The sequence below is a fragment of the Aedes albopictus genome, chromosome 3 (assembly GCF_035046485.1).
Source record: "Aedes albopictus strain Foshan chromosome 3, AalbF5, whole genome shotgun sequence".
Classification (NCBI taxonomy): Eukaryota; Metazoa; Arthropoda; class Insecta; order Diptera; family Culicidae; genus Aedes; species Aedes albopictus.
Genome location: NC_085138.1, coordinates 7,380,776 through 7,407,372, shown reverse-complemented (window position 1 = coordinate 7,407,372; position 26,597 = coordinate 7,380,776). Strand labels below are relative to the sequence as shown.

The 26,597-nt window shown below is 39.4% G+C and overlaps 2 protein-coding genes across 2 annotated transcripts in view; one reads left to right on the top strand and one right to left on the bottom strand.

Annotated features, from left to right (window-relative positions):
* Positions 1-26,597, top strand: part of LOC115258105 (ras-related protein Rap1) — a 112,546-nt gene that overhangs the window by 59,027 nt on the left and 26,922 nt on the right. The gene's annotated exons all lie outside the window — the stretch shown is intronic.
* On the bottom strand, positions 1,677-26,335 carry LOC115260959 (uncharacterized). The gene is made up of 3 exons (XM_029862320.2): positions 26,196-26,335; positions 24,794-25,680; positions 1,677-24,731 (listed from the first exon to the last, which is right to left on the bottom strand). Exons 1-3 carry the CDS (start codon positions 26,252-26,254, stop codon positions 24,352-24,354), a joined length of 1,326 nt encoding a protein of 441 aa, XP_029718180.2. The 5' UTR covers positions 26,255-26,335; the 3' UTR covers positions 1,677-24,351.

The window sequence follows — 26,597 nt, the reverse complement described above, 5'->3', positions numbered from 1 at the left end:
ATTTTCTGACTGAGAAACGATAAGCTTAAAACGTGCGTAATTACGAGTTGATCCGACATAAGCGTGGTTTAAAAATTATTCATACCCGGTATATAATTAAATTTAATACACAAACATACAATAAAATTATTGTATTCTTCCGACAGCCGGCTGGCGGAAGACTAAATCATATCAAGGGTTGCATAGCTCACATCACTTACCAATGTGAATCCAGATCTATGTAACTTTCTATCCCTTCCCTTCCCACTAACAAACTTCCTTCCTGTGACAATCGTGGGGATGCGGAGGTACACACGGTCTCTAGTAGCAACGGATGTCACACCAACATTCTTTCCCTTCCCCTTTGACCGTAAGGACGTGGCCGGCGCCGGTACTGACAATTTAAAGTTTTGAACCTTCAAAATTGCACATTGAGGATGGAAAGCTACACCCAGGCCCCATCCATTTGGTTCCCTGTGCAATGTTGACTGTTCTGGTCAGTAACGGAGTAGCAACTACGAATTGTACGGTCATCTCATGCTCAAAATCCTCTAGGAACGCCCACTGGGATTTCTGCCAAAGTTCCTTTTGTGATTTCTGCGTGGATTTTTCATAAGATTCCTCCATAAATGTATCTGAATGTATGAATGTATTTCTCTGGGATTACCTCGAGAAACTCTTGCGGCGGGTTCTATCATTTATGTGTAGTACACAGATCGCAAGAAATTTTATGGCCTATCTCGATGTGAAGGTAATTCAGGGAAGGAATTTTGGGATTTTCTAGAAGAGTCCTTGGCCAAATTACTAAATAAATCATCGAATACATTTTAGGAGGAATCCTTGCAGAAATCCATGAAGGATTGCCGGAAGAAATTTCTGGCAGGTGCCCATCAGGCATTCCTCCAAGAGAATTTTTCAAAACATTTCTCCAGATTTTTTTCCTAATTGCTCTATGGATACCTGCTGAGGTTCCTCCGATTACTTCAAAGATTGTTTTTATGAACTCCTTTTTTTTTTCCTTCTAAACCATAGGGGGATAATCGGCTCAACACCCTAACAGAAGGTTAGGGTAGTGTACACGCAGAAAAATATATATTAAATTCAAAAATAAACGACTTTGAAATAAAGAAAAATAATCATTGATCCACGGCCTAAGTGCTTTTTTCATTGATTCAATAACACTGAGTATTAGATTCAAAGCGCTTTTGTTATTGTTTTTAAATCTAGCTTTCGGAAGCCTGAACGTAAATTCAAAAAGAAAAATATTTGATTCGAATACTCCATTACATTGAAACAAATATATTTCGACTTTATTTCAAAAAATATTTATTTTTGAAGCAAAGAACTCATATTTTAGAATCAAAAACTTTTTTTTGTTTTGAAAATAATATTATCTGTTTTTAATATTTTTCAAAAGATTCAATAAAAATAAATAAGAGTTTTATGGACCTCATTTACTTTATTTACATATTGTTTTACATACAAATCTTAACATAATCATTACTGATGTTTGTCGTAAGTTGCTACGCAGGTGTCTCTTGCAACATCAGCAGTTCCAACAGGCGGCAGTGATGGAAGCGGCATACTTAAAGCAGCAGACTCGGAGGAATATTCTGTTTAACAAAAAGGGTTTTGTTAATAAAAATAATCTTACAAAAACCAGCAGGTTCTTACCAAGTTTTATCTCCATTCAATGATGTCGTACTTCGTCCTTTCAGCTAAAAGCGACTGCGGTATTAGCTTCTGCACGATCAACTACAAAGTCTGGAAAAATTACATGACTTTGGAATTAAATAAACACAATAAACATTTTCACATTAGATATCGTACTTACCTATGAAGGCACCCACTAGATCATCCAGTAAACCAAACTATTTCAATAAATTCAACAATTTTTAAGAGTCCGCACCGAGCGTCTCAACTACGATTTCTTCTTTAACATTTTTTTTTCATTTTCTGACAGTAAAAAACAAAATGGCGACAGATAAACTTGCTATATTTATTTCAAAGTAGATATGTTTTTAAATCAAAGATGAAACGACATTGTATCTAATAAAACTATTTTAGAACCAAAGCTGTTAAGTATTAGAATTAAATATTAATGTGCTTTGATTCAAAAAAAGTATTGAATTTGAACCAAAGTGGAAATGCATTTGGTTCTAATATGCGATATTTTTCTGCGTGTAGGTCTGACAGGCCGTCTTCTACAGCAAAAGTAAAATCCAGGACTACTCTCTCCTGGTACCCACTAAACCATTCCTATGGTCGCCAAACCCTACATCTCTCCGGAACCACCAAGAAGGTATTGCTTCAGAGAGCTCTCCTGAACTCCTGATGGAATACATCCAGTAATTAATGCTGGAATTACTTCAGGAACTGCTACTAGAATTTCTTCGGGAATTCTCAAGCATTTCCAGCAGAAATATCTCAAATTATTGCTTTTCAGATTCCTCCAGAAATTCGTGGAGGATTCTCCGCATGTATTACATGGGAAACACAAAAAAATACAGAGAATACCTACCACTCATGTCCAGAGGAATCCCAATAACAGTCCTGGAGAAACCCAGCAGTAGCGCCTAAAATAATGTCAAGAGGATAATCAATGGAGAATTCCCTTGAGGTGTCTTAAGAAGAATTTCTGGAAAAATCCCAGCAGGCATTCTTGGAGGATTTCTCAAAGTATCCATGGATCTGACGGTTTCTTTAGATAAATTATTGCGGGAACTTTTGGAAATCCTGGAATAATTCATGAAGAAATCCTTGAAGAAGTTACTGGAAGTATCCCAGGAGAAATTATTGAAGGCATTTCTATCCCAGCAGGAATTTTGAAAGAATCCCATCATCAGGCATTCCTGGAGGCATTCCAAAAGAAATCTTTGGAGAAACCCTCTTAGAATTTCTCCACATATGCCTGATGCGATTCTTCTAAAGATACTAGTTGGGATTGCTTCAGAGATTTCTCCCACTCCTATACATATCTTTGCTGTGATTCTTGCAAGGTTTCCAAGAGATTTTTCCAAGGATTCCTGTAGAATTTCGTTTTGCGATTCCTCCAGAGATTTCTTCAAGGATTCCTTTAGAAATTTCTCTTAGAGTATCATAAGATATTCCTACTAGGATTTCCCCAGGAGTTCTCGCTGGCATTTCTCTGGGAAAATTCTAAGGAAATTTCTGAATTAATTCTTGTGGAAACTCTTAAAGGAATCTTAGTTGTAGGCAGTTTTTTTTTTGTTTCTCACTCTCCTAAGGATGAAAGAGGGGGCACTTGCCTGTTAGCATTGCAGGGGTGTTTCAAGGTGTTTTAAAAGCGTATCAGAGGCTTGAAAGCCTCCGAGAGTCTACTGAATCAATATAAAATGAAAACTTTTGAAAATCGCATTTCACTCCTTATCCCGAATTTCGTCATGAAATTTCAACTTATGTCCCATAGTGCAACCAATGGAACAACATGGGAAACGCAAGGGACATTGGCAGTACGAAGTGAGGAGATTGCTCGGTGAATCCGAGTTAAACAAATTACTTTCGTTTAAATTAGTATTCCATTCGGTTCGGAGAGGGAGGGAACTTTTTCTCCACTTCTGTTGCTCTGTCGAGCAATGCTGCTAATTTTCCCGTTAGCACAAAAGCGTTTTTTTTTCTGTACGTTGTCGTTTTGACATTGAAAGTTTGTTGTCGGTCACATCTATGGGCTGATGATGGTGTTCTGGTCAGTGTTGCGTCGTTAACGATTGGTTGGTAGTCGGAACAACATGGATGTAGGTATGCTTTCTATGCCTTCTGAGAAGGCATGGATTGTGAAAGTTGCATAGAAGGATCTCTATAATTTGCAATATTGAAAGTTGATTTTTATTATTCTCACAAGCTTGATTGGTTTTGTTACCTGTTCTCATCCGTAGGGATCACTTCTAAGTATTTATATTTAAAAAAAACAGTTCTGATGCTACCCACATTTCTATGATTTCAATTATTACTTTTAAGATGCTATTGTTTTAATGAATATTGCTTCTTGTATGTAATGTCTTCTGAACAAGAGCAGCTCCAAGTTGGAACATTTTACAATTATTAAAAATTTTCGTCAATTGTGTAAAAAAAATTAAACTTCAAACATTTCTCTCCCATAGTAAAAACTGGAAACGCATCGTCACTCGAATCAAGTATGTACTTTGTTTTCAGTTCAAACCCTAGCTCACAATTCCGTACAATTACTCACTTATCATATCAACTAGTAGGCAAGAGTGCTATTTTTGATAAGCGCCACTGGCAATTGGAGATATCAGCTCGGCTGTTGATAACGTTGAATTTAAAATAGAAAATTTATCTAAATACTGAAAAGTTTACGTTTAGATCATTGTAATTGAAGCTTGAGAATTCTTTCTGAATATCATCGGTTTAAGGTCTTTACTGATCCTCTCAAAAGAAGTAGCACAGGATATAGTCTAAAAAATAAATTTTTAGCTCTACAAGCGTAACCAGTGATCTCTGGAATCTAGATTGTGGCAGGATCGCCCATGTGATATTCTGTCCTTTCTGAAGCTACAACTTCACAATATCAACATTCTACACTAAATATTAATTACTGTATTCAGGTATCAGGTATCAGAAGGCCGACTCCAGAGGCACGTTATCCTCCATTTGGGACATTTGTGTCATCGCCAAAATAATAGCCTATTTCATCATCTACCTGAGGGAAAAGGAAGGAAATAAGGATAAGGATGGGGATAAGGACAGGTAGGGAAATAGGAAAAGTACCCTGGAAGAGGATACTAACGCATAAGCGTACCACAATGGGTTCAAACAGCGCCGTGAAAAGGGCACTGTAATAACGCATAAAGCGAAAGAGAGCCTATAGCTCTACAGCGGGTTAAGAACAACAGAATATCCTGAATATTCAGGTCTCTGAAGTCAGTTTCACTTAATAAGTGTTTACCGAATACTCGGAAACGCAGTTGCGCAAAAACTGAACAGTTACATATCAAATGATACGAAGTTCCATAATCGGATTCACAGCTATCACATGCAAATGAATCAGCTTGCTGAATATTCGCCATGTGATAGCTGAGTCGGCAATGGTCAGTCAATGCTTTGACCAGAATGTTGCAATTCTGCTTTGACAGATTTGTAAGATACTTCGCCACCCTTGGAGATGGCTCAGTACAATACAATTTGGTTTGACGACATGACTCCAAACTATTCCAGTATTGTCTGTGTTGAGTGGCAGCCCAGGTGTGAATCTGAAGCTTTACCCAACACTTCGATATCGGAATAGCTGGCTCAGGGCCAATGAAGTCATGTGATGCTCCAGTGCGAGCTAACTCATCAGCCAATTCATTTCCAGCGATGGAAGAATGGCCAGGCACCCATACAAGGTGAACAGCGTTTGCTGAATTCAGCTCCTCGATTTGAGTTCGACAAGCGATAACTATCTTCGACCTAGAGTTGGCCGAAGCAAGTGCTTTAATAGCAGCCTGGCTATCTGAACAGAAGTATATGACTTTGCCCATTACGTGCTGCTGAAGTGCTGATTGCACTCCGCACATGAGAGCAAAGATTTCGGCCTGAAAAACGGTGCAGTGTTTACCAAGTGAGTAAGACTGATTCAGCCTTAGCTCACGAGAATAAACACCAGCACCTGCTCGACCTTCGATAAGGGAGCCATCAGTGTAACATACGATGCCGTCTGAAATACTTCTTTCCAGATATCCAGATGTCCACTCTTCCCGGGAAGGGAATTTCGTGGAAAATGTCCTATATGGAAAATTACAAGCAATTGTAAGATCACTTGGAGCAAGGACAATTTTGTCCCAATTCACCAAAAGTGGAAACAACGAGGTGTGTGTTGATGTGCGGTTCACAGGAGTTTCCTCTAGTAGACCGAGTACCCGTAGACGGTAAGTGCAAGAAAGTGCTTCTTGATTGAGATGAATGTGTAGTGGAGCAACGTCAAAGAGAACTTCGAGCGCTGCCGTGGGAGTTGAAGAGAACGCTCCAGACATCGCCATTAAGTACATCCTTTGGAAATGGCCTTACTTTGATTGGACCGTTCTCATTTCGCCCTTTTGCCACCACACTAGACATCCATAGGCCAATATTGGCCGAACAACAGTTGTGTAGATCCATTTGATATACTTGGGTTTTAGACCCCAAGTTGTACCAAAGGTGCGCCGGCATTGCCCGAAGGCCATACAAGCTTTCTTGATACTGAACTCAATGTGAGTTGTCCAGGAAAGCTTGGAATCAAGAATGACTCCAACGTACTTTACCTGTTCAGTCACATCGATTTCAGAATCAAAGAGACGCAAAGGTCGAACGCCATTACGGTTTCGCCTTTCCGTAAAAAGAACAATAGATGTTTTACTCGGATTAACCGAAAGGCCATATTGGCGACACCAACCCTCAACTACCTGAAGGGCGCTTTGCATCAGGTCGAAAAGGGTGGTGATACACATACCAACTAACAAGGCTAGGTAGTCGTCGGCAAAACCATAAGTAGGAAAACCGCTATTATTGAGTTGCCTCAATAGCGTATCTGCTACGAGATTCCACAAAAGCGGTGATAAGACTCCCCCTTGGGGGCATCCACAAACACTCAATTTCCTAATCCCTGCTAGACGCAATGTCGAGAAAAGATATCGGTTTTTGAGCATTTGTTGAATGCAATTGGAAATCATTGGAGATATACCATGACTCCGTGCGGCTTCCAATATGGCATCGAAAGGCACGTTGTCAAAGGCACCCTCGATATCTAAGAAAACACCCAGACAAGACTGCTTTTGAGCGAATGCTTTCTCGATATCGTAAACAACCTTGTGTAAAAGAGTCACAGTGGACTTACCAGATTGGTAGGCATGTTGGTTCACATGAAGAGGCACGTTGGCCAGATGAACATCACGGATATGATGATCGACTATGCGTTCTAAGCATTTCAGAAGAAAAGAGGTCAAACTGATAGGTCTGAAACTCTTTGCTTCTTCATACGACGCACGACCCACTTTCGGAATAAACTTTACAGTAATATCCCTCCAGGATTTGGGAATATACCCTGTAGCAAAACTGCAAACAAGTAGTTGTTTCAAAACATGTTTGAAATATTCAAATCCCTTCTGAAGCAAAATAGGATAAATCCCATCTGCCCCAGGAGATTTGAAAGGAGCAAAGCTAATAAGAGCCCACTCAATCGATTCTATAGTTACAATACTCCGAGCCAAAGCTAAAGAATCATAACTACAAGAAAAGACATCAGGTTCATCCGAAGATGTAATATCCACACATCCAGGGAAGTGTGTGCTGAATAAGCATTCCAGAACTTCCTCACCAGAGGAAGTCAGATCGCCATTTGGCAAACGAAGTTCGTTCACCCGGAAATCCTTAGATTTCGCAAGGATTTTGTTTAACCGACTGACTTCACTCAAGCTGGAAACATTTGTAGGGGGGGGGGGTGGGGGTAAGACGGACATGTTTAGGAAACACTCTATTTTGACAGTGTAAACAATGCGATAATTAAAATTGTATCTCCATACTATTTACTTCAACTAAGGTACTTTACAGTCTGCAAGCCGATTTTGAAATAAAATTTAATTTTCCATAACTTTTGAGATAATTAAAAAGTGATCTACAAATGTATGTTTTTCAACAGTGTGGGTAAGACGGACCAGTAGGGTGGGTAAGATGGGCACATTTGGAAAATTAGCTAAAACGCCATTAATTGAGTCAAATGATGCTTGTGGCCGTTTATATTCGGTAGATCAATCATAGTAGAATCTAAATTTGGCTTTGAATCTCTTAGCGAAACGTGTTTTTGCAAATTAAAATCTATTTTGTAAATTGGAAACCTCCATACACTGATAAACGCCTAACAGTATGCAATGCTCTGGAATTTTAGGAAATTCAAACTGTTCCAACAATACAAATTCTAATATAATGAATTTTTAAACAAAAAAATCAATATGAAATGCTTTACGCGGCTTACACAATAATTTTTGTACTCCATAGATTTCAATCTGTGCACAATGTGTGCGTTTTAATGTGTTTCTCATGGCACTATCAAAGTTACCCCAACACTGTCCGTCTTACCCACCCTCAAGGCGGACCGTCTTACCCCTACACAACGCAAAATATTCATTCCACCACCGTTGTGCATAATCCATGAAATTTACCTGAATCTCGTTGTGTATAGGACGGAACAGTTTAATACAACTGGGAAACTCAAAATTAAATGCGAAAACTTAACAATTTAATGTTAAAAAAGCTTATTTACTGCCGCCTCAAAATTAGATCCCATCACTTAAGCGTGTAGCCAGGTAAAAAATTGTTTATTTTTTGCACTTTTGACATACGTATTCTCTCATAAAGTGGTTAAATAATCATCAATTGATAAGAAGATAGAGCTAATCGTAAAAGAAAGTTAAATTTTAGCTCTTAAGTGACAGAACTAGTCAGTGGTCCGTCTTACCCACCCGGTCCGTCTTACCCCCACCCCCCCTACAAAGGTTTTTCCAGCCGGATCGTTCAGCAGACCGGAGAGCTTTCCTGTAGGCCTTGCGAGCCGACCTGAAAGCCTCCGAACCAGCCGAACGTCGTCTGTTCCAACTCTTTCTACATTGTTTCCTGAGTTTCGCCAGATCAGAGTTCCACCAAGGGGTTCCTCTTGCGATCTTCACAGACCGTAGAGGGCATGCTTCTTCAAAAGCTTCCATGATGAAGGTCGTTGTGGTATCAACGGCATCATCTAAATCACTTGGAGTGTCAATGGATGGTGAGTATCCATGAAATTTGGCCGCAACCAAATCAGTAAAATGATTCCAGTTTGTTGACCGAGGATTCCTGAAACGCAATGTTTGCGAAGTAACATTTAAATGTTCAAAAAAGATATAGCGATGGTCAGATAAAGATTCTTCATCTGACACATGCCAATTGGTCAGCTCGTGTGACTAATTCTGCTAGAGCAAAGCGTTATATCTAACACTTCCTCTCCAGCAGATACCATGAAGGTTGGGCGGTTGCCTATGTTAAGTAATGCAAGATCTGTACTACTTAGGTACTCCATCAAACTGGAGCCTCTCAAGTTAATGTTTGAGCTGCCCCAGATGATATGGTGAGCATTAGCATCACTGAAAACAATTAGCGGAAGGCCTTTTGAAGTACAGTATGCGATGACTTGTTTGAAAGCATCCGTAGGGGATGGTTCATCATGCGGTAAATAAACCGAACAATAGACGTATTTCCTGTTGAGGTTTCCAACAGATACATCAATTGTGATAGCACATACAGCTCTGGTGGTTAGTTCAGAGATGAGTGTAGCAACTATTGCGTTGTTGACAAGCACACAGGCTCGAGGCATGACACGCGAGTTTGCCATTTCATGTTTACTGAAAGTAGCAAAAACCGGGTTCACAAGGTTTCCTAGATAGAAATTCCCCTTACGAAAGTAAGGTTCTTGTACCAAGGCCACTTGGGCTGTGCCATTTTGCATAAGTCTGCAAAGATTGATCGTTGCTGTTCTTTTATGCTGAAGATTGATCTGAGCTATCCTAACCGTAGCCACTACCCAAACTAGGTAAGATTAAACTCTTCGTAACAACAGCACAACAAAGAACAGCAACAATAAAACCAAATCGGTATCGATTGGAAAACGCCAAAGGCGAGGATACACAGAATACACTGTGTAAATCGCATAATGCGAAACCATTTAGGTGAAAATTTAAACTAATTAACAACATCTTCATAATCCCGCCCTTATTTAGCCTCAAGTGAGACTAAAGAAGGGCAGCTGATTGTCTCGGAGAAATACAAGGTCCACTGCACCATTGCTCCGGTTAGCGCAGTAAGGGCTACATACTGTGGAGGGCGCCCTGGTACTCCACAGGCTCCGTTAGCGGTTAGGTTTTTATTAGACCCCCCTAGCCATTCATTCCTAGACACGGTAAGCATGAAGCCGCATCACACCATGAATTAGGGGTCACCTGTTGGTGGATTCTTACCACCGGAACAGGCGGTCCGTAGTGTTATTCTTAGCCAATTGAGACAATCGCTACCGACACTACACAGCTATCTAGGCTGATCGAGAAAAGAAGTTAATATTGATGATCAACTTCATACGGACTCGAACAGCCGGAAAAATATAATTCGAATGAATGATCTCATTCTATGGGAATTCGAACCTTGTAATGTATTGTTTATTAAAACTTCAATTTTCTAAGCTTGACAAGGTTTTGAAGACAAACATGAGATGAGAGAATTGCCTAATAGGAAAGTCACATCAGCAAAGCTTTTACATATGCAAATGCTATCCATGGGGTCATGTCTAGCATTTAATATGTATGGCAATGACTGGTTCTTACCTAGTAGGGGTACTACAAGACCACGCGGACAATTCGAAATTGGGAATAATATATTTTCCAGAAGTGAAGGGACATTTTTTCCGGGGTGACTGGCGAGTCGGAGAGGGTAGAAGTTTCCGTTTGTTATAATTGACAAAATAAACAATCGGGCGCTTTTTCTTTCTATGACTTGCTTGGCATTTTGTGGATTTTTGTTTTTTTTTTTTTTTCGAAGGTATGCGATTCACTATTGAGCCTTAAAATTATTTTGCATCTGAATAGCATTGATATTGTCAGGTTTGTACCAAAACCCTAATCCCACACCTCAATACCTTTTTCCTATCCCATGGCGTTTATGTGGTCAGCAAAGACTCCCGGGTAGAAGAAAATAACTAACGAAGATCAAATTTTGCCATCAAAAATGAATAGCTGAATGGCAAAATTTGTTATTGGTTTGTTGGGAATAAGAGCTAAAAAAAACAAAAATAATAACTGTCTTTGTACCGGAAAATAACTCAATGATAACTAATTTTGTCCTTATAAGGACAAATCAAGGACAAAATATTACAAAATGGAGAATAACTGAATAAGTTATTATCGAGCTATTCAGAACAAAGTAAGAACACAATAAGTTATTTCAAATAAGATCATCATAATTGTAAATTTTGTTCTTCTGATTGAAAAAAAAAACTGTATTGTAAGTTCTGAAATGTTTTGTCCTTGGTTTGATCTTATAATAACAAAATAAGTTATTATTTACTCTTTTCTGGAACAAAGTGAGTTATTATTTGTTGTTCTTTTAGCTCTTAATCCTAACAAACCAATAACAAAATTTGCTCTTCATCAATATTCTATTTAAAATAAAATAAATAATAAATAACCCATCAATAACAAAACCAGATATGATTGCAAAATATGCAATTAGGATGTTATTTTACTTAGCATGCTCAGAATAACTTATTTTGCTGTGATTGCATATTTTGTTATTATTCAGTTAATTATTGTTATTCAATAATAAATCAGAAATAACAAATTTTGCAATGATAACACTTTTTGTTCTTAGTGAGTTATTTAGTGTCATCCAGTAATAACATAAGAATGATAAAATAAGATATGATGGCAAAATTTGTTATTATTTTGTCCTTGTTTTGTTCTTCGCCTGTACCCGGGCTATTCAGCCATTACCCCTCCTTATCATCGGCTTTGGACTGACTTGCGCTCTCATTGCCCCACCAAATGCTGCAAAATGAAAATGAAATTTTAAGTAATCCTCTAAAGTCCTCATTTATATTCACATTCTGTGCATTCACAAAGCTCCATTGATCAGTATTGGATCCTTAACTATATCTTTTGAAAATTTCTGGAATTCTTTCTTTATTTCTGAACGAAGCAAAAGAATTATAATAAAAAAAAATACTACACAAATAAGCATTTTTGTTACTTACACAGTTCAAAATGTTACATGATTTAACCTGCATCAAAAGGACCTCGTCGTATCGCACACATTTTTCCATCAGTTTATAAATTTACAGCTTACTCTCAGTATGAAGCTTGCGATCAACTTTCCATACAAGAAATTATTTGATGTAAAATTCAACTAAATGAGATAGAAATTCGCATGTATTTTTTTTTGTCAGGTATAATTTTCAGAAATTTTGCTGTGTAGTAACCATTCTCCGTTAATAGTTAGTCTTTGTTTTCTTAAATTGAAATAGAAGACATATAGGGTTTAAGTGCCATAAGTTATCTCACGCTCACCGGTGGCATTCGCTCGTTGTTAACCCGTTATTTGAAACACATTTCTGGCCAAACATGTCTAAAGGTCCAATCTGCAAAAGAGAGGCTCTCTTTGTTACGATTCTCTGTAAGATATTACGGTGTCACAGTTGACATTTTTACAATTTGTTATGTGTAGATCGGAAAAGGATTGCTCTATCTACCTTCTGGCGCTAGAAGTAAATCAAAATTAATATATACAGGGGATGGCCAAAATGTTTGGGATAGGCAATTTTTTTTCTCCCACAAAAAAAATTCTACATGCTGTAACTTTTCATAGAGTGCATCAAAAATTCTCAAATTTTGACTGCTTGTCAACCTGTCATATGTGCATCATTGGTACAAATTTGGGCTCGATTGTATAATCTTTCGCAAAGTTAGAATCGTTCGGGTAAAACACTATTTTTTAGACAACTCGTTTTTGAGCTATCATATCTCGGAAACCAGTGAACCGAATTGAATGAAATTTTGAACGTACACTAACAATACACGAATGCTTCACAAACCATTGAAACATAGATACTTTTTGAACGTTGAAAAAAGTTATCATGGATTGACACTTTTTGGATTTTTTTCGAAAAAATGTAATTCTTTCACGTCAATGTCAATAAATTTTAGTGTTGATATCCAAATATTTTCCACTTCTGTTCTCAAGCTATCTCAAATCAGATATATTAGAGCCTAATTAGATTAAAGGAAGAACACATTTAGTAATTTTTGTATGGTATTGTAAATTTGACTTATTTTCCTCTATATTGGTAAAAATTTCAACCCGGTATAACTTAATTCGCCGTGAAAAATATTACATTTTATAACGTTGTATTAAGTATCAATATATTGTTGATAAACGTTAAAAAATCATTCAATTCGCTTCACTGGTTTCCAAGATATAACAGCTCAAAAATGAGTTGTCTAAAAAAAAAGTGTTTTACCCGAACGGTTCTAACTTCGCGAAAAATTATACAATCGAGCCCAAATTTGTACCAATGATGCACATATGACAGGTTGACAAGCAGTCAAAATTTGAGAATTTTTGATGCACTCTATGAAAAGTTACAGCATGTAGAATTTTTTTGTGGGAGAAAATTGATTGAACCATGATCTGTGAAACCTGTGAAAAGTGCCGTCTTCTCGTCACAATGGAAGAGCAGCCATACATTGTGTGTACTGGTCCGTGTAGCCGAGTGTACCATGCCGATTGTGTAGGACTGGATGAAGTAAAACTGGATGCAGTATCTCCGCCGAACAAAAACAGCTGTTGGATGTGCGATGCATGTTTGATCGAGTTCGTAAAGTGGAGAGCTTATCAACAGAAAAAGGTAGCCGATCCGATCGTTCCCGAAACAAAGTCTGCACTGCAGCTAGACGTGGATGAGTTGAAAATCAAAGTGGCCTCAATTATGTCTACACTTGCCTCGACCGTAGTGACCCACACTTTGAAGACGAAGACTATGGAACGCCATTCGACTCCATGCTCATCATCGTGTCTTGATAATGCACCTAGAGAGAACTCATTCTCTCGCGTTGGAATATCATCTACGCCTGACGTTTCGTTACACTCATCCGATCCAGCGGACACTGATGGCACCTTTGCGTTGTTGTTGTCGAATATTGATGGAACGGTTTCAGAAGGAGAAATTCAGCACATGGTTTCTCGATGTTTAGGTGTCTATAAAACTGAATGTAGTAATGTGAGGAAACTCGTTCCGCGTTGGGTAGATAGTAGTAGCTTGGACTATGTATCTTTTAAAGTCGTTCTAGATAGTAAATGGAAGAATTTAGCCTTAACAACGTCTACGTGGCCCAGAAATATCAAATACCGTGAATTCGTTCGAAAAATTTGTACGTGGAAACCAGGAGATGAATAGATTTGTTGTAAAAGTTTTTATTTGTTTTCGTATAATTTGTATTTCGATAGTTATTTCGGTTAATCTTTAACGCTTAAGTTGTGTGTTATTTGATTCACTGGTAGTACTATGAAGACTATGTCGTTGAAATTCGTTAGAATATTTGCCTATCCGTAATAAGTGAAATGTAACTAGTGCTGAATTTAGTAATATTAGTATAAGCATTATTATTCAATAAGACTGTAAAAGTCAGTTGAATTATCATTAAATAAATAAATAAAAAAAATAAATGACTATTTAATGCATTTAAAAGGCACTCAAGTGCCATAGATGTGCTGTCAGTGCACTCCGATGCACGTTAGTGTCAAAGCTACGTTGCAATTTGCGAATGTCATTTGCTCGTTGCAATGCAAATGTGTTGCAACAAGTTAACGGCCACTTCCTATGGAAATATAGCGACTGGCCGTTGGTTTTTTGGCTATATCTCTAAAACGGTAAGAGATTCCTGACGGGCTTGGTGGTCTAGTGGCTACCGCTTCTGATTCGTATGCAGAAGGTCATGGGTTCAATCCCAGGCCCGTCCCTTTCATCCTACTTTGTATCTTTCTATCCACTTTCTCTCTCTCTTTTCACCACATATACAACTGATGTATATTCATATGTTCATAGCCATCGCTAGAACCAGAAACGAATTGAAAAATGTCGTTTCTCTCCCTTCCAACTTCCATTCACAGCACAGTGTATATAACGCCTACAAGTTATGCAACCAAAGCGTGCTGTGCCGCTTGACCTTATTCACCTTATTCACCACACAATCTATCACCTTACGAACAATATAAATAAATCCCTATCCATGGATCGCATCACCGACCCAACGGTGACTCCCAGATCTCCCATCCTTTCCGTCTAACAAATACCCCAGTCCGTACTGGTTGTGGGGATGCAGAGGTGCTCTCGGTCTTTAGTAGCAACAATCAGCACACTCTAACATTCCTTTCCCTTCCCAACTGACTATAAGGACGTGGCCGGCGCCGTTATTGATCCAAAATGCATGAGCTGCTAAAATTGCACTTTGAGAATAAATGGAGTGTCCCAGCCCTTATTCATTTGGATCTCAGTGCAATTGGTACCAGCTCAGATCAATCACGGAGGAGCAACCATTGACATGTATAGTCAGATTTGATCGTTTTGATCGTATATCTCTAAAACGGTAAGAGATTCCATTCTGGTGTCAAAGAACGAACTAAAGAACATTAGTTTTTGCACTTAGAAAAAAATTGTTGAAAATAATCTATGATACAGACGGTACTTTTATCAGCATTTTTAGAAGTTTTTTCTCTATGGTGAATAATTTTCTGAGATTTTTTTCTCAGTGTATTTTTATTGGATTGCTAATTTGGCGTCGATTTCACTAAAAAGAGTTTGTTCTACTATGCATAGTTTTTGAGATATGATTTTTTGAAGTTTGGGGCGTTTTAGAAAATTATGGAAAATTGTGAAATTTCATCTAGCGTTTTCCGGAAAAGAAGTCCACTGTGATTTTTTTGAATTCCATATATGATCATATATCCACAACCTCTATTTTCATGAAAATCGGAGACCCTTCGTCCCAAACTGTTCGGTAATAAAAAAAATCCCCATCTGTCAAACACTTGAAATTAGACGACAAGTCGAAGAGAACGAATAAATACCAAACAAGTTCTTCACAGTTCGTCAGGATTTTATAACGTATTTCGCGAAAGTTTCCAACAATCTGTACAATTAAGGTCCATTGGACGTTTATAATTAAATAATAGCATGAAACAAACTCACCCATTTATATTCATCCACGGTCTACGTGGGACAGTCCCTGAAGAGCAAAAATTCGGCCCTAGTGGAATGTTTACTGTTTAGATGTTTCTATATCGCATTCTCAATTCCCATTTCGTTGTTTGCCAAGTCCCACAGGAACAGTCACGTAAAGAGACGTTTCCGGTAGGTTAATTCCTACAGAATTTGCCATATGTGCAAAATGAATGGCAACGACTACACGATGACTGATGTTGGATGCTGGATGGAAACCGAACGAAAACCATCTCGCTTTTAGTAGATGGCCTCATTCGCTTGGTTAGGACGAATACCGGAATCCACTCCTGCTGTTTCCCTACTTCGGAAGCTCTAGTCGCTTTTCTCCGCAAACTTGCGCTCATAACCGACGACATCGTTGTCGTCGTCGTGTAACTGCGATGATGATGATGTCAAGCAGACAAAATAAGTAGTGTGAAATTCCATTATGGGCATGTCTCGCTCAAAACCAACAACGCTGACAGATTGCTTCACAGTTCAGAGACTTTTGCCGAGAGGAATTCTCCCCTTCCCGGGGTAGGCTTCAATCTCAGCCTGTCAGTATTACAACGGAGCAGATTTGCGGAAACTACGGATGTACACAGACAGAAATAAATTCAAATTTCTTCGATATATATTCTAACTATTCTACTGTGGTTATTGTAAGTAGATACTCCATTCGATCTCTCAATCCAGTACCATAAAGCTATCGTTTTTACCACGTAATATTAATATTAATATTACTTTTCATACTGTGCACCCTGATGGAAATTTCACCACGAATGCACACAGCCAGTAAGTCTATCGTCGTGGCATTACATGCCTGCATTGCTAAGAAAAATAGAATTCATATCATGTTCACCACGGTATGTCAAACGCAAACATAGCTTTTCTGTGTATCCTTTCATAACTCGTTGCCACGGAGCCAGTCAGCGGCAGTCCTCTGGGTAAATTCACAATTTGCAGTAGGGTATCGCGCTACTTGGGCGGTGGTTTTCTTCGTCTGTTTTCCACTGTAACTCGGTCAATTTTGAACCGATTGACTTGAAATTTTGTACACGGGTAGATACTATACCTATCTCACCGCATTCCAAGAATTGTGTTAATTGGTTCAAGATTGACTGAGTTAGAGTGGAAAACAGACGAATATAGAAGCCACCGCCCAAGTAGCGCGATTCCCTATGTAGTGTATTCAATAATGGAAGATATCTGATTCTCATGCGTGCATCATGGGCAGGCATCGCAGCAACCATCGACTAATAGAGTTATGGAGAGATTGATTTGGGCCGACTACTGCGATTTGTCCCAAAAGCGCGCCAATGCCCAGCAGTAGGCGGTTGTTTGCCAAAGCAGGTTAGCTCCGCTTCCGTACATTCCCATGACTGTACAAAAAAAAATCATCCGGCCTGGCTGCTACGATTGAAATCGCAAAAAAAAACTGTTACAAGCGAACATGTTCTGCGTCACTTTCTTTCAGTGCAATTTACCCGAAGGCATATACCTTTATACATCGAGTATAAACGCTTTGTTTGTCCATCCTGCTACTCTACGACCCGATCCCGGCTCGGCCTTGTCTGCTTGAAAGTTTGTTCGACCAAATGAGAACATCATCTGGTCATGGTAGTCCACGGCGACAGAGCTCTATGGTCGTTCGTCATTTCTAACCAACCATCATCATCGGGGCGGGCAGACAGGACGGAAGTTCTGTATGTACGGTGCCATACATCTGTAACCGTTGATAGCTATCGCACTGGACGCACATGTTCGTGTACCGAGGTGACCGAGGTCATCTGAGAGTGCACATAAATGCCATAGGATAGGACCTAGCTAGAGGAACACGTGCTATTTGTGTGGCGATGTACAAGATTTACATATCACTACTGGGACCAACAGGATTTGAAGTTAAAGCAAAAAAGATAAATTGAAAATATGTTTGCACTCTGTAGAATAGACAATTCCGATTCGTTTCTGAGTGAATTTTTTTTTACTGAAGTAGTATAGATTGTTCCGATCCAATACGAGGGCTAATTGGTTTTCATATTGGATTTGGATGATTTACAGCTGTTTAGGAGACCTGATTCTTAATTGATAGACCGGATTTGTGACGATGTTTTTTTTTTTTAAATTTTGCCCAGACAGGTAGGATAATCATAGAAAACGAATGATGGGCACCGATTCTTAAGAGATATTTATTTTATAATAACGGTCTAGTATTATAATAACGGATCGTGATTTCAACGAGAAGACGCCTTTAGTCCATTCTACATAGGAATGAATTGAACACGCTTCCGCGCGTGATAATGAACAGTGCACAGAATAGTTGGAGCAGTCCAGTGAATATACTAGTGAAAGACAAGATGTCGCTTTTGTACTCGTCGATTAGGAGCACATAACCCCTTGACACTGTGATCGGTGAGCTCGTTCCATATTATTAAAAAAATAACAGCATATATTAAAAATTAAACAACATTTCCCGTGTATTTTGCTTGTTTGCCTCCTCATTCATCTCGCTCTTTCTCGTATATGTTTGGGAGAGTGAGTAAGAAAAAAGAAAAGGCTGGCTCCGCGAGTGCATGTGAGTATTTTGGTCGAAATGAATACAACTGTTTTGATAATTCAAATAAAGGTTACAAGGAACACATCACTTACCGAAGTAAATACCGATCAAGTGATCTTGTGTTGTTTGTCAGGGGCATTTCAAGGCATTTCAGGACGCAACAGAGGCGTTACATAGACGTTTTCCGGGGGTTTCGGAGAGGTTCAGACGCGTTACATGACATATGATGCACATAATTGGAGCGTGGGATATCACAGAAGTTTACATGTAAAAGTCATAAAATATCATGTAAACTTATATTTCATGTAAACCTTCATAACACTAAGTTTACATGACTAAAATGAAGTTTACATTTCCATCTCATTATTTTTATCTGTGTAGGCTTTTTCGGCGATTTCGTAGGGTATTCGAGGAAGTTTTAGGGGGATTTCGGAAGCATTTCAAGAAGCTTCAGAGGATTTTTGGTGGGTTTCAGAGACGTTACATAGGCATTTTCGGATGTTTCGGAGGATTGCAGATGATTACAGATTACAGGGGGTCCGAGGGGGTTATATGGGGATTTCGGTAGCATTTCGGGAAGTTTCATAGAATTTTCGGAGGGTTACAGTGGCGTTTTCGGGGATTTCGGAGGGGCTCATATACGTAACAGGGTTGTCCATTGGGATGTCAGAGAGTTTTGAACGATTTTCAGAGAGTTTGGACTTGAAAGGCCACTAAAAGCCACCTGGAAAATCCGGGTACCCCTCAAGCACCTCTTAAATCAACCTGAAACGTCATGTAACTGTAAGCCTACTGAAACATCCTAAAACCCCTCGAAGCCTCCTGAAACGTGCTGTAACCCCTTGAACCGCCTCTGAAAGCTAATAAAATAGACAGAGCTACACGTGAACATGTCTTTACTGGGTGAGAACGTCGACAAAAGTGAAAGAATTTTTATTTGAAATTTCTTAGCCTACTACAATTGATCTAATATATTTACAACTTAGGTATATCTAGTTAGGTTGCTTTGGGCAACGCGTGGTCACCTGAAACCTGCTGAAAGCACTTGAAACGCATCTGAAACCTCTCTGAAACGTACTGTAACTCTTTGAAACGCCCTGAAACACCTTAAAATGTCCCTCAAAGCTCACCTGAAACATCCTGGGATCCCCTGAAACTCCCAGAAACGCACCTGAAGTTTCTCTGAAACATTCTCAAATCCTATTGAGATGCCTTAAACGCATTGTAAGGTCCCCAAAGCCTACCTGGAACATCCTGGAATCCCCTGGAATTGTCCTTAAAAGCTCACCTTAAACCCCCTGAAATCTCCTTGAACGCATTTGAAATCTCTCTAAAACGTACTTAACTCCTTGAGGAACCCTCGAAAATCCTTAAAACGTCCCTAAAAGATTCTCCCCCCACCTCCCCCCCCTAAGACATCATGGAACCCCCTGAAACTCCCTGAAGCGCATCGTAAACCTCCCTAAAACATCCTGAACCCATTGAAACGCCCATAAAAGTCCACCTGAAACGTCTTGGAATCTCCAGAAGCCCCTGAAACCTCCTTAAGTGCCTCTGAGCGCTCCCTGAAACGGCTTGTAACCCCCTTAAGAAACCATGCATAAAACACTCCTAAAAGCCCCCTGGATAGCGTAGTTGCTACTCCGTGATTGATCGGAGAAATCGAAATTGCACAAAGAACCAATGACTAGGGCTTGGGACTAGCTTATCATTCTCGATGTACACAGTTCAAGAACTCTCAACTTTAGCAAGGTCAATAACGGCGCCGGCCACGTCCTTACGGTCATCGAGAATGGAAAGGATTGTTAGTAAGACTAACGTTGTTATAGAGACCGAGAATCGCTGCATCTTCACGAGTAGGGTAGGGTAAATTGTCAGGTCCAGGAGCTACCTATGGTTGGTGATGTGACCTAACAATGGGTCAATAATGTTGAGTCCGGGGGTATCCAAATCGTCCATAATTCTAGTTCTTTACTTCCTTCTTCAAGATCGGCCCGCTTCGGTTTTACAGTTTCATGAAGAACATCTTTGCTGTTTCGAATTCGTTGTAAGACTGACTCTACCACGTCACAGGATCCTTGATCATTTGACTGATCTTTTCGTAGGCTTCTATGTTTTTTTTTATATTAATCACAACTGATGAAAGAAAGTCCATATATTCTTTAAGCAAAGTCTCAAATGTTTTCTTTTTACATATATATTTTTTATTAAATTACAATCATTAAACTATTATTTATTTACATCTACCTTACTCTATACTATACAACATTGCTTATCACGTCCACTCTTACTCGAAAATAGTGTATAAGTACATATCTTTGAATTTTCCAGGTTTTACAATATTTCGGCCTGGTCGTTCTTTTCGATTTACTGTCTGACACTGTTCTTTAGGATCCTTTTCTCTTTCAGTCTGTTTGTTGTTTGCATTCTCTGGAATTGGTTGGTCGTCTGGCAAAGGTAAATTTTCTTCTTTGAAATAGACTTTCTTCACATCTTGGACATTTCTTGAAAATTGTACACCCCGGCTGCTTCGAATAACTACTTTAGCGCCCTCTCTTGCAATCACCGTGAATCTTTCAGCACCGAACGTTGGATCCGTTTTGCTCGTTTTGTGCATAGATAGCAACACCTTATCTCCAATCGTAACATCTGAATCTTTCGCTCCTCTTCTTGAGTCCACGTATCGCTTGGTTTTGAATTTGTACAAGTCGTCTTTCTCTTTGATTTCTGTTCTGTCAATTGGTGCACGTGAAGAACTTTCCCAGAGACATGGATAAGTCCCTCTAAACTTCCATCCGACCAAAAGTTCGAATGGAGTAACACCTAGATTTGCGATTGGCCTTACTTTGTTGTGGATGTGGATGTATTTTTCCAGTGCTTCCTTCCAATTGATTTTATCCAATTTTGCTGATGCCAATGCCTCTTTGATTCCTTTATTCTGCCTTTCCACTGCTCCATTGGATTGGGGACTCAATGGTATCGATTTTCTTATTTTTACTCCTCTATTTTCCCATGTCGATATGAATTTTTCACTTTGGAATGGTGGTCCATTATCGCTCTGAATAATAAGAGGATATCCCCATACCAAAAATATTTTATTTAGTGCTTCATTCGTCCTCTCAGCATCTATATTTGCCATTTCTATTACATGCAAATATCTGTAATTATAATTCAATATCGAACTTCTAGAGATGAAAAACAATAAATAAATTTTAAAAAACCCTACCTTGAGTATGTATCGACGATAACGAGAAATTCCCCTTGACCAAACTCTTTTGCAGTGAAAAAATCTATTTGAAAGTTTCCCATGGCCCTTGTGGTAGCTTTCTTGTGGATATTGGTATCGGCGGATTTTTTCTCGAAAGCTGTAGGCAGGTCGAACACTTTTTTACAAAATTTTCCGCATCTGTACTCATGCCTGGCCACCAAAAATACTCCCTGAGGATTCTTTTTGTTGATGCTATACCGACATGTCCTTGATGTGCGGATTCGAGAACTTTGAACCTCAATTGCTCAGGTATTATTATCCGATCATCTTTGAAAACCAGGCTTCCCAACGTTCGTAAAAAATCTGCCTGTACTTCATAACGCTGCAGCCCAGTTTCCCAAACTCCGATATCCAACGAGCAACGAACTTTTGAGAGTTCTTTATCGGCCTCTGAAAATCTCTCTATCTCATCCCATGATAAATCCATAATTCCGGCATCCAATTTGTACAAAAGGTGTTTCTCAAAAGAATCATCGAATGGTTCCGCAGGTCTACTTTCCTCTACCAGTCTCGATAGTGCATCCGCAATATTCAATGACCCTGGAATACATTCAACCTCAAAGCTATACGGCTGAAGCCTCAACGCCCAGCTTTCGGCCCGCGAAACTGCACGTTTGCCAATTCTATGTCTGCTGTTGAATATAAATTCATTGGATACTGCATCTGATCGAATAGTAAACGATTTTCCCATCAAATACATGGAAAATTTCTCCACACCCCAAACCATGGCCAAGGCTTCTTTCTGAGTGTGCGGATACTTTTTCTCGGCGGTCGTTAGAGATTTTGATGCGCATGCAATTACTCGAGGCTTTGAGTCACCATTGAACTGGACTAGAACGGCACCTGCGATATAATTATTCAATTAAAATGGATTAAAGAATGGCCATTAAATTATTACCTAATCCGTAAGGCGACGCATCAACGTACAATTCAGTGCGATCTTCTTTACTGAAATATCCTAACGTACTGATACCCTTCCATGCCTTGTTTTTCAAATACTCAAACTCATTCTCCAATTCCAAAAGGTAGTCTACAGTATCTGTACAAAGCATCACCGGCGAAGAAATTTGTTAAATGCCGTGAATCCTTATCTAGTTCCACGTGAAAATAGGCGCTAGTTAGGTCGATGGTAGAGAAGTAAGTTGATCCATGCAATTCCATGAGTATTGAATCGAACGTGGGCATTTTGAAAGGTGTCCTATAAATGCATTTGTTGGGGCCTCTAAGATCTATCACCAAACGAATGTCATCCTTTCCTTTAGGAACCACCAATAATGACGAACAAAACGATCTGTCCATAGATTCAGTCACTTCTTCAATTATGCCTGTTAATAATTTACTTATCAATAATCTGCAAAAAACAATTGAGATTGGAAGCATATTTATTAACCTACCTGTGGCAAGCAAATCATCAATCTTCTGTTTTACTCGGTCTTTAAAAGGAGGCGGTATATGTGTATACACGTTTCGAGATGGTGGCATTTCTTTGTTGTACTTAAGAGACACTGGAGGGACGTTAAATTTAGGGAACTCCTTATGTTCACCAATTAGATTGATATTTGCTGCATTCGGAAGAGACAGTTCGCATGGCCATACCCCATTTGCAATATCCTTCACTGGTACATCAAGTCCAACAGATAAAACACTGTACCTCGATGCAGTATTAAAACCCAACAATGCTCTGGTTTCGTCCACAACATAAAATTTTTCCGTAAGCAGAGGTCTATCGTCTGTGATATACAGCTCCGCGGAAAAAGTTGCCAACACATCAATATTTTTGCTTGATCCATATCCTTTCAATGGCCTATCAGATTGGTAGCGTACATCATACAATAATTTCTTCGTGGGTTCACTTGCCAACATTGAATCGAACACTGATTTTGTCACGGTATTGACTTGAGCTCCGGAATCAATAAAAAATCCACTTCGACTCCAGCAACCGTGCCAACGATTACTGCTTCTTCCCTTGTCTTAACAATTTTCTCGTTGGAAACTTTTGCGATACTGATTGTTCGATCACGTTTGGACTCAATTAATTTTGGAATCTACGATAAACGACCGTTACATATTAACTAGTGTTCCGTCGGAGGAACAGACACACAGGACCGGTAGCTCGATGGGAAGGAGGGACTTAGCCTTCGTAAAGGCTGTGGCTTTCACTAGGGAGGAAAAGGCGGTTTTGCACTACTAAAAACAACTTGAACTATATTTCACGTCTATACAGGTCGGTGTTTGAAAGAAGACTGTTTTTCTTCTCTGCGCATGCAATCTATCAAGGATGGAAGGAGGTAGAAAAGACTGCCTGCGCAGCGCTGTGGAGATAATGGAATCTTCCATTTACATAGGCGGTGGTGCAATGGTTTGGGCGTCGTCGGCTGCTGGCACATAAGGACATGCCGTTCATGCGTGATTGGTTGGTCGATCAATCCTCGTTCATGCTCGATCACGTTGTCGCTCGGTCGGATGTACAAGCAAACAAACGACGTGGTGTGTGTAAGGAAGATAGGGTGGTTGTTAGTGGGGTTGGAGCCGTAAATTACTCGCGGCGACTCGAGGTTAGTTTGGTTGGGGAGATGAGGACAAATTCCAAATGGGTCTTCGCGTTGGGAGCGAACAACTAGAAATCTAAAAAAAAATCAACTACGGAGCATTCTTAATGTGTTGTAAACAGAATTGACGCTTTTTTATACATCTTATTTAAATGATTTTATATTTAATTAAACACAGAAGAAAAGAAAAAAAAATATTCAAAATAATAAAAAGAATCACTAAGAAAGCTCCCATCTAATCGCTGGAATCAGTATCAGAAAATACCTTCGCTTCTTTCTCCTCTGCATGTTCGTCATGTTCGTTCACCATTGAAATTCGTCGGGACTCCTTTGAGAGAGAATTCTGAACTTGTTCACTTTGAAGCCGTCTCTTAATTCCCCGGAATCCGCTTTCGGAGGTACACATTCGAGCAATGTGACCTTTGGTTTGACACTTGTGGCACACTTTGTTAACTACGGGACACTCGGAAGCTGAGTGATACACGCTGCTACACCTCCAGCATTGCCGAGTCTGAACAGCGGCAGGGATACGCCCCGAGAATGTCCTTGTGTTTCCTCCTCTTCTTCCTCGGTATGCAACACGTTTTCCGGCTTGATTCCAACCTGGTCTGTCACCTGATTCAAACCATAATTCATTAACAATATAAGCATAAATGATCAATCAAAATAATTCATACCGTTGAATCCACCTTGCCGGAAACTCGGAACATGTGAATATCGTTCGACCGCTGCAATAACTGCCGCTCCAGATGATGATGCAGAATTACGCTGCTGTGTTTTCATAAACTCCTCCTCATTAAGTTTTTCAATTTCAGAATCCTGAACCGCGTCAACCAAATCCTTGATCGATCCTTGCCGGACCCAGTTTCGATGAGCAAGCTTGCGAACTCTACTATCCAATGCACCTTTGGTAATTGTACGCATCACGGATTCCATTTCTTCGCTTTCCAGATAACCACACAGCTTTGTGGCTGCTCCAACCCGTCTTACAAATTGAACGCTGCTTTCGTCTTTTCTTTGTGTCATGTTTAGGAGTTTGCTTCTTTGAGACATCATGTAAGTTCTTGAACCAAAATACTCATTCAGCCGAGCGATAGCGTTGCCATATGGCTCCAAAATCTCATCCGGCATACCAGGAGATGTCTTCGTACTCTCGAATACTTCCAGCAGTTTCACTCCAGCCTTAATTTTGAAAATTCCTATTTTAGTTCTTTCGTCCGTTGACTTCATGAGATCCAAAGATGCATCCAAAATTTTCCTCCAATGCTTATAAGCTTTCCTGTCGATTTCAGTTTCTCCGTCGGATGGGCTGCACTCGGGAATATTCAATGCGCCCAGCGACATACCACTTGTAGGAAACGTTGACATCCAAGATGTTTCAGCTGCATCAATTCTAATCGAACTTGACCGTTCGTTGCGGAAACTATCAGGTCCTTGAGCTGGCGATTCTCCATGAGTATTGTCTTCCAAATTCGTTTGCATTAATTTAGATTTTAACTTATTGTTTTCATTTTGGAGCGCTTTCAATTCTTTCAACAGTTCATCTTCCGTCATTTTCGAGTTGCTGAAAATGAAACATGAAGAGAAAATTTTACTACTGTTGCTATGGTAGTTGTTTTATTTTCAAACTTTAGGAAAGAAAATTTTCACAAAATACACGTGCTTTCTCAACCAAAGCTATTCAGATTCTCTTTTTGCGGTCATCTCTGCCTTATCTATCAGAGCTCTGAACAATGGATCTCCACCTTCTCTATTGGAGTCCTTTGAAACAGCCGCCTTCTCAATCGGAGTTTCAATTTCAAGAACATCCGCCTTTTTCATCGGAGTTCTTGAACATCCGCCTTCTCTATCGGAGTTCAAAACTTAGGAACATCCGCCTTCTCTATCGGAGTCCTACGAAACAACCGCCTCCTCAATCGGAGTTTCAATCTAAAGAACATCCGCCTTTTTTATCGGAGTTCTAGAACATTTAAATTCTCTATCGGTGGTCATGACAAGGTTGTCAAGGTTTAAAGGATCTTCGCCTGTTTCATCGAAGTCCCTAAATATTACCATTTTCCATTTTCTTTGGATACTCACCCACGACCGGAAGACTCGGCTGCGCCATTGTTGAGTCCGGGGGTATCCAAATCGTCCATAATTCTAGTTCTTTACTTCCTTCTTCAAGATCGGCCCGCTTCGGTTTTACAGTTTCATGAAGAACATCTTTGCTGTTTCGAATTCGTTGTAAGACTGACTCTACCACGTCACAGGATCCTTGATCATTTGACTGATCTTTTCGTAGGCTTCTATGTTTTTTTTTTATATTAATCACAACTGATGAAAGAAAGTCCATATATTCTTTAAGCAAAGTCTCAAATGTTTTCTTTTTACATATATATTTTTTATTAAATTACAATCATTAAACTATTATTTATTTACATCTACCTTACTCTATACTATACAACAAATAACACACACCATCGCGCACAATTGAGTACT